The sequence below is a fragment of the Adiantum capillus-veneris genome, chromosome 5 (genome assembly GCF_014529385.1).
Source record: "Adiantum capillus-veneris isolate H3 chromosome 5, ASM1452938v2, whole genome shotgun sequence".
Taxonomy (NCBI): domain Eukaryota; kingdom Viridiplantae; phylum Streptophyta; class Polypodiopsida; order Polypodiales; family Pteridaceae; genus Adiantum; species Adiantum capillus-veneris.
Genome location: NC_140935.1, coordinates 172278204 through 172287005, shown reverse-complemented (window position 1 = coordinate 172287005; position 8802 = coordinate 172278204). Strand labels below are relative to the sequence as shown.

The 8802-nt window shown below is 41.9% G+C and overlaps 1 protein-coding gene across 1 annotated transcript; it reads right to left on the bottom strand.

Moving 5' to 3' along the window:
• Positions 1-2546: 2546 nt before the first annotated feature.
• LOC147458563 (beta-glucosidase 6-like) lies at positions 2547-6422 on the bottom strand. The gene is made up of 13 exons (XM_086513219.1): positions 6015-6422; positions 5866-5926; positions 5715-5773; positions 5538-5613; positions 5392-5463; positions 5224-5311; positions 4861-5122; positions 4666-4784; positions 4218-4435; positions 3646-3674; positions 3466-3562; positions 3277-3379; positions 2547-3106 (listed from the first exon to the last, which is right to left on the bottom strand). Exons 1-13 carry the CDS (start codon positions 6420-6422, stop codon positions 2869-2871), a joined length of 1830 nt encoding a protein of 609 aa, XP_086369345.1. The 3' UTR covers positions 2547-2868.
• Positions 6423-8802: the final 2380 nt, after the last annotated feature.

Sequence of the window (8802 nt, the reverse complement as noted above, 5' to 3'; positions counted from 1 at the left end):
GTATTTATACATGTGTATATACACACAATTATCTATTATATATGTATTTATGACTATACATGTACATACATATACATGTGTGTCATAGTAGCGTGCCCAATTTCAGCGGTGGTCATAGTAGCGTGCCCAATTTCAGCGGTGGTCATCTACCAATTGGGCACGGTACTATGACACACAAGTCAAGTTGTTGAACATGAAACAAAAACCACCGATTCAAGTTCATAAAAAAGTATTGATGTGGTTGCCTATAAGATGGACTTACCACCCTCTTCACAAGTTCATCCAGCATTTGGTGTTAGTCATTGTTTAAGGAAACAGCTTGGCACTAATGATAATGTTGTGAACCCAAATATTTTGGTCAATTTTATCAAATCGGCAAGTTTACCTCTTGAACCATAATGTATTCTAGATTCTCATGTCTTATGTACCAGGCATCATAAACACCATCAAGTTTTGGTCAAGGGAAAAGATAGACCTAAAGAAGATTCCTCTTGGGAGAACATTAGTATGATTAAGAGGCGTTTTTCCAATTTTATTTTTGAGGATGAAAACAGTCCTAAAAAGGGTGAGTAGTGTTAGGACAAGGGTCCTGGCACAAGGGCTACATGGTAAGGACCCTAGGGAAAGGCCCTCCCAAGCGTATGGTACGTATGCTAGGGGGCATCTATAAAGATGCAAGGTTTTGTGGTTAGGATTCACCCAAATTCTTACTTACATGATTCAAGAGCTTACCAAGTTATGCTTATTCTAAACAAATGCACGTTTATATCTCTTCGTACACTACCCACCAAGAAATATGGGTTTAAATAAGGTATTGCATGTAATAGACACATTCTCAAATCACTGCATCTCTTCTATGAAGAGGTGATTTGGCATAATGAAAATTTCACATCAAATATAAAGAAAAAAGTCAAATGATCGTATTATCCAAAAAGACTCTCTCTCTTTCTATGAATTTCTTGGTACAAAGATTTAAGGACATAATCTTCCATGAAATTTAACACATGGGAGAAAGGTCAAAGAGGAGGGGGCACCCTCCTTAAGTGTGAGGCAAGTAACCTCCATCTTCCCTCAACCACAACTTTACTCCTAAAAAGTAAAGTTACCAAGAAAACTCCTAAAAAGTAAAGTTTTCTTACCAAGAAGAGCATGCTCAAATGTGGGAGCTCAATTGTGGCTCCCAAGGGCTACATGCAATTAGACTCCTCTCAACACTCTCTTCTCCTTCACTCACCATCATACAAGACACCATAGCCTTGAAGTTGTACTATGCTAAACTTTGGCACAATTCAAATGATTAGGTTAAGACAATGCACAGTCAAATTGTTGATTACACTCACCATCTCACCTTGCGACGTCGCTTACAGGATAGCAACATGGTGCACCTTCTAAACCTGTCACTTTCTTTCGATCCCTCCTCCCTCATAACAAAAAGAGTTTCAATTACATATGTGCACTAATTGATTACAATTGTTAAACTTGACCACTAGGGTAAGAGAGCCAATTTAGAGACAGAAAAAAAATGACCACCAACCTAGAGACGAATTCACCCCAAATTAGAGACCAAAATTTTGGAATCTTGCTTATGTGTCATGTAGGAGTTTGCTTAAAAGTGTACCATTACTAGGCCTTGAATGCCTAATGCTTCAAAAAACCTTAAAAATAACCTCTCCCAAATGGAACATTGAAGAAAAAAATCTAATAAATATCAATCTTGGGATCATCTTATTTGCTTTTTAAGAGGGTTTTCTGGTGCAATGTCTGTATGTTCCCCCAAAAAATATTAGAAAAGATTTGCTCATCACAAAACAACTCTAAATTGGCTCCTTGACCGTAGCCGATCAAGCAACAATTCCATGCAATTTCTTTCCCTCTTTCTTGGTGTGATGCCCTCATGTGAGAACATGAAGAGTGGCGACATCAAAATAATAAAATGTTTGCCAATAGTCCTATCTGGTTACTATGTACTATCCGCTGCATTCTTCTTCCTCATCATCTTTTCTCGGTCTCTGAAGACCTCTCGAGTCTCGTCTCGACGAGTGTTGAGACTTTGGAACCGACAACTCCATCCTGATTGAAGTTCCCAGCACTATTTATACTACCGGGTGAAAGTCTGACTGCCATACACTGTTAGAGTGCTCAGCTTTTGCTCACATCCGAACTTGTCAGTCCTCCCATGCTTGTGGAGATTTATCTTCACCACATCTACCCGTCCAATTCCTCTCCTCCGCTGTGCTTGCAGTGACCACCCTGAAATGCTCTTCCTATTGACATTATGATACAAATTTCGATGGTTTAGAAACCGTACTGACCATGCACACATTTAGATGATCTACTGTTTCAATGCTTTAAGGGCACACTCTACATACTACATTTTGTCAATGACTTAGCTCCTTTGGACACCTCTTCTTCACATTTCACAAATTTTCCGACATACTTGTGCATTGAGCATAATAGCTTTCATATTAATGTATGATAATCAACATACCCTCTCTCTCTCTCTCTCTCTCTCTCTCTCTCTCTCTCTCTCTCTAGTCAAATTTAAATAGGCATGAGAAAAAATGGCTCTTTGGTCATGTGAGGTTTTCACAAAACTTCCTTGAAAGAAAGATGGGTAAAGTACGTCGAGGTGAGTTAGTATATATTTCTCTTTGTATGTGCGTGTGGGCTGGAAGGTGAAGGCAATATACAAGAGAGGATGAACTATGTATCATATCGAGCTCAAAAGGCCATCGCACTCTCTCCACTCGGACTACACCCGAAGTGGTCCACACCAAATTTTGTGTTGCATCAAATTGTTTAGCACTCTCTCCACTCTGACTCATGCCCGAAGTGGTCCACACCAGATTTTGTGTTGCATCAAATTGTTTAGCTGTCATATAATGGGCTTGTAGTCTCTCCATTGTTATCACTCACAAGCCTCGAATCAAAAGATGCTGTGGTATTGCTAGTAAGAAGTTGCTGATGCCAAAATGCTGAGAGTCGCGGGAAGCGCGCCATGTTCTCATCCACGTACAAGAGCCCAAACCGCACCTTCAACCCCAAGAAGAACTCAAATCCATCTATAAGTGACCAAGCAAAAACGCCTCGCACATTTCCTCCACTTCTGCTTTTCAAACAACCAACCAGTGCTTCATTAAGTATACTGAGTCATCGTTCGGAGCATTTTGGGTAAACCCGGGATGCCAGCAAGGAAGGCTTGGAGGTGGGGTGGGTGGGTGCGTGGGTGCGTGGGTGGGTGGGTGGGGGGGGAGGGGGGCTTTCTTCCAACTTTACCTGATGGCTTCAGCCAATGTTGAGTAGTAGGAGTAGAAATATTCAACCCTTTCAGTATCATTCAGAGTTTCATCGAATGTAGGAGCAGTTGTGATTCCCCATCCTGTGTTTGAATAGAGGAATACGTATAAAACAAGAGATCAAATGCAAATCAAACAATTAACATAATGGAGTTTCGAGGAACCTCACCAGTTTCAGTGATGTACATAGGTGGATTTCCATACTTATCTTTCATGTAGCTCACTATCTTCTGGAAGCACCATGGCACAGAATATTCATTTTCTCCCTGCCAAATACGAGCTGCAGCAATTAGCCTAGACCGCCTAAAACATTACGAGACTTGAACAGGACTCACATGCCAGTACTCACCTCACCAATCGGCACGCCATCCTTGTAGGCTGCAAGACATCAAAACAACAATGTGAGAGGCCGAAAAAAAAGATCAACAGCAAGCCATGAGTGTTTAAGTGAGCAAGATCAAGTGTATCCTCTTATAAGACACCCATGAGATGGCTCAGGCTCATCAGCATAAATGCATTTAGGTGCAGCTACAGAATATTCCTTTTCCTGATGTTCCCTGACCAAACAAGGGTTCGAAGAACTTACAACTAGGCTAGGTCCTAGGATATACCTAAGCTAATTGAAAGGAGTTCCAACCGAGAGACCCAAGCAAAAGTCTAAATTTTATGAGTACTTGGGAGTTTTTTAGTCTAGATTGGTGTCATATACTGTTGATGTACCTTATATCTTGGATTGATCTAAGTTGTTCTCGAGGCTTTCATATAGAAGCAAACTCTCCAAGTTTATGACTAAGCAGAAACAGCCTTAACATATATCTACCTATAATTCAAACATAAGGCAATTTTGACCATAGTGATGAAATGCACCACCACGCTTACACACCGACAGCCACGACAAATGAGAAATACTCGAAGCCTTACGGGAGGTGGCAATGCGCATGTCCTCAAAGTAACCATCATAGGTATCTTGTAATGCAGTGCCATTAGTGACGTATGTCGCTGTCACTGCGTTAATTCCGACGAAATCCAAAGAACCACGTAAGTCACTTGCCTCCTCCTCTGTAAAGGAAGGCAAACGAGGTCCTAGCATAGTTCGCATGGTCTGTGGATAATCGCCAGACACAAGAGGATCCATAAACCTGGTAACAGGTCACCAAGCAAGATACTGGTTTGAAAGGTTAATATGTGAGGACAACAATGCAATTTCAAATTTCACATCTCTGAGCCAACAACAATTGATTACCGATAATAAAGCATACATTGTAAAGTTAGGCTGCACTATCAACTACCAAAATCAATGTTTCTGTCTAGGCTTCGACAGTCCGAAACAATCACCATTTCACTGGGATGAAGACCTAAGTAGACTTACCATCCAAAATAGAAGTCCTGCGCCCGCTTTGCAGCTTCTAGATCAATGGTCTCCGTGGTATTGAGGGGCTCATACCACTTGAACCACAGAGCAATCCCAATATAACCTCCATGGGCAGCCTGTGCCAGCACACAGAACCATCACTGGTTATGTAACCCACCAGAGAGAACCAATGAAGCTTTTATCAAAGCAAACCTTGTAGCTGTCCTTGTAAAGCTTGGCTACTGCCGCATGCGCAAGGAGAATATGATGAGCCACCATGTAGGGTTCTGTTGAAGAATCACCTTGGGTACAGTTGCCATGCAAATACACTCCTGGGGTGCATCGCCCCGGTGGACTCTGGGAAGACGCATACGCTAACCCCACATAGTCATTGGGCTCATCAAAAGTAACCCAGTACTTTACGCGATCACCAAACTCAGCAAAGCAGACATTGGCAAATGCAACAAAATCATCTCTACACCATCATAGGATAGAGAAGTGTAAATGTGGTACTTATTAGTAGATACAGCTACATTAACATAAACAAGCCATGCAAAGAGCTCAAGAAAACAATACATGAACAGAGGGCTCAAGAGACCGCCATAAGCATCTTCCAATGCCTGGGGATGGTCCTCAGCCCAGAGAGTGACATGGGGTTCAATACCTGCCGGCGAACAAGTGAACTTCACATCACTAACCATTCGGTGTGATGGACCCCCAAAAAGGCATACAGAAAACACATACCCTTCTCGATTAACTTGTCAATCATTGCATTGTAGTGGTCAATGGCCTCTGCATTCGGTGTTTCAGAGCTATCTGTGTGCAAAGACATGAAACACTGTAAAGACCAAAAAGCTAGGATAGAGAGGGGAGCTCCCATTTTCACTTACTTGGAAAAATTCGAGTCCATGCAATTGAGAAACGGAAAGCATCCATGCCCATTGTGGCCATGTCTTCAATATCTTCCTGCAGGTCGCGAATGAGAAGAGGTGAACATTTAGTTCATAGCTGAGCAACGAAGTGTGGATGAAACCAGTAACAATGCCGAAAGCATCGAAGACATGCACCGCATAGCGAGAATACTGATCTCCAGTATTTCCAGGAATGGTGCCGTCCAGCACTACACCTGCGTCACGTTGACAGAGAGCTACATCAGTCCATGAACTACAGACTCCCAATTGTAACTATGCAAAAATCTCAAAAAGAATGCTCATTCACCATCTACTAAGGCATACGTGTCCCAGATGCTATCAACTTTGCCTGCCGCAGAGCCTTCATGCTGGTGAACATAGAAGGTGGAATGTTAATCAGAGACTGCGCATTTTAACCACGGACCCGCACTTGAGGGGCGAAGAAGGGAGCTGTACCTTGACTGCGAGCGTGAGGGCCCCGAAGACGAAGTCGGAGGGGAAGAAACTACGATCAATGTATGTGTTGTTGGGGAAGGTCGGGCCTGAGAGAGCACCATTACTTTCCTGCAGGGTTGGAGGAAGGGTGGACAATGCGGTGGCGAGGCCGGAGAGGCAGAAGAAGAGGGGGAAAAACGTAGAGATCGCCATAGCCATGGAGGGGGTAGGTGACGGCTGTGGGTTGCTTGATTTGTAGGGGGAGAGCGCGGTTGAGCCATGGGGAAGCGGGAGTGGAGGCAGGAGAAGTCTCGTGGGCGCCCACGAGTACTCCGCTCTCATGCTATTACCCGTGGCCTCAACAGTCCAGTCGCCATTTCTTTGGCTTGTTAATAAAACAAGCACTCGAGGAGAAGCATACTTTGACATCTGTCCCTCTACTTTCAAGTGGAACTTCAAAGAAATTGAAATAAAATCTAAGTAAATAATTTAAAAGGAATCTGAAGAAAATGATTTCAAGTGTGGGTCTCCATTGTAAGAGCTACTTTTCAAAGTTTCATTCCCTTTTAAGTTTAAGGCTCTTTCAAAAAAAATCAATATCTTTTTGAAACAAATTGATACTATTTTCGAAGATTTATATGAAACTCCTTATACTTTTTTCATGCTTCTCTTTAATTAAATTCTATTTTTCCAAAAAAAACATGAAACAGCAAATATATTTCCATAGGAGATTCAAATTTATGATAATCTTATTTGTATTGCCTTTAAACTTTTTTTTTCTCCCTTCACTTAAGTCTACAGTTTCAATACTTTTGAAGGGTGAATTTATAATCTAGTTCTTTTTGTAGTACCCCTAGCTTTTTTAAAATATTCCAACTTCATTTGTGCCACTTGCTGCTCTTTGACTTCTCCCAATTTCCCCTGATCGACTCTCCATTTGCCATATCTAGTGATGGTCCACATTTCCCACTTTTTTGGCCTACATAGAGGTACTTCACATTCTCAACTAGTTGCCAACCAATTTTCTAGTTCTCGTGAATGGTTTGCTAGAAAAGAACTCGCAACCAATTGGCAACCAATTGCATTCTTGCTCCAAGGTGAAGGGGTGGAGCGCTTTGGAAGCCGCTAAAAACAACAAGGTTAGGTAGGACTCGGGAGAAGACGTCACTTTTCCATACTTGATCCCTTTATTTTAAAACCATTTTCTGGATTATCAATGTCAGATCAGTGTCCCTCATGTGAACATGGTGTTTACTAGTTGCTGATTTCGCATTTGTGTGCAAACCCTGCACCATGTGAACTGCACCATATAGAGCCAATTCATGTGAAGTGGTGGTTCATAACCAATTGCAAGGTTGCTCCTAGGTGGGATGATGGAGCGGGCCTAGACCACAAAAAAGATGAAGAAATCTTGATGCAACATTCACTTTTCAAATTCACACACACACACTGACATAAATTTAATATCTAACCAACCCAAATGATTTTTTCATATTAAACTGATAATTTAATGTGGGAGAATAGACGGGAACAAGGGTTAGAATATAGACATGTGCTTACGGGTCTATCTCAACACATGGCCAATGGTAAAGGGGTCCAAATGATAGATGATATGTCAAAGAGCAAGGCTAGCTAATGGAGCTTAAAGACCTTAGGGTTAGCTTCATTAAAGACCTCCAATGGTTAGTGTTAAAAGTCCTTTGACCTTAGGTAAGCTAGGGTTGTGCTTGAGGTGGGAACCAGACCCAAGCTTGAGCTGCTTGTCATGCTTGATGACTAAGGTGCTTGAGGTGCTTGTTACCTAGGGCATCTCATACATTTTGGGACATTGTGGTCGGCCAGCAATATCTAATTAGTGGTGTACGTATTCTGTGGGATTGTGTTGGAATAATGTGTGCGTGATTGTGGTACATTGGTGGCCCATTGGTAAAAAGGTTCACTTAGTTACAACCTAGTATGACGATGCTCAAATTTGCTAAACCCTATCATTAGCACAAAATTTACAATCCGCTACCTCCTCACTACAAGGTTCCATCATGAAAAGCACAAGCGCCACTATACTTCTCTCTCTCTCTCTCTCTCTCTCTCTCTCTCTCTCTCTCTCTCTCTCTCTCTTCATGCAATTGCTGTAGAGAGCCTTAGAGCTAAAATCCTTCTTCAAAGGCTCTCTCTCCCTCTGAACAACTTTTGTTTGCAATTGTGGACATCTCTCTCTCTCTCTCTCTCTCTCTCTCTCTCTCTCTCTCTCTCTCATATGTATGTGTGTATTAGCGTGGACACTTGAGGACAAGCTACATGTTGTATTAAGGACAACAAGGATGCACTTACAAAACTAATGGAAGAAGGTTCTGTAAGACTCAAGGGTTTAACCCATAATGCCCATTGCAAGAAGTAGCTTGAATCATATGTCATGATTAGAAAGCAAGGCATGAAAGAAGAGTGAATGTCGGGAGCATAGCAAGTGCAAGAGCTAGACAAGGTTGATGGGTGCCAATGAAGTATCAAAGCACACAATTTTTTGTGAGATAATAAAGTACTTGATAGGACCCAAATAAAAAGACAGCAAATTGGAAAATCCTTAATCAAATTCTAAAGCATCCAGCAATGATTGGACTATGCGATCGAACTTTGAGGGAGGAGCAGCAAGCATAAGCAAACTCTACCAGACAATGTTTGCAACAATTGTAAGCAGCCCTCAAACAATGACGAGTTGTTTCCTAAGAAAAGTAGTTTGGCGATGTTGATGAAATCATCTGAAGACTTGCTCGTGGCTAAGGTTGTAAGGGTTTTGCAGGTTTCAAATCCATCT

Bases quoted from the DNA above. Each gene is read 5' to 3' on its own strand.
- LOC147458563 (XM_086513219.1), bottom strand. From the start codon at position 6,422: ATGTCAAAGTATGCTTCTCCTCGAGTGCTTGTTTTATTAACAAGCCAA. The intron at 3,675-4,217 runs GTAAGGCTTCGA...GATGTCTTGCAG, and splicing joins CATGCGCATTGCCACCTCCC to CCTACAAGGATGGCGTGCCG. The intron at 3,563-3,645 runs GTGAGTACTGGC...CGTATTTGGCAG, and splicing joins ATGGCGTGCCGATTGGTGAG to GGAGAAAATGAATATTCTGT.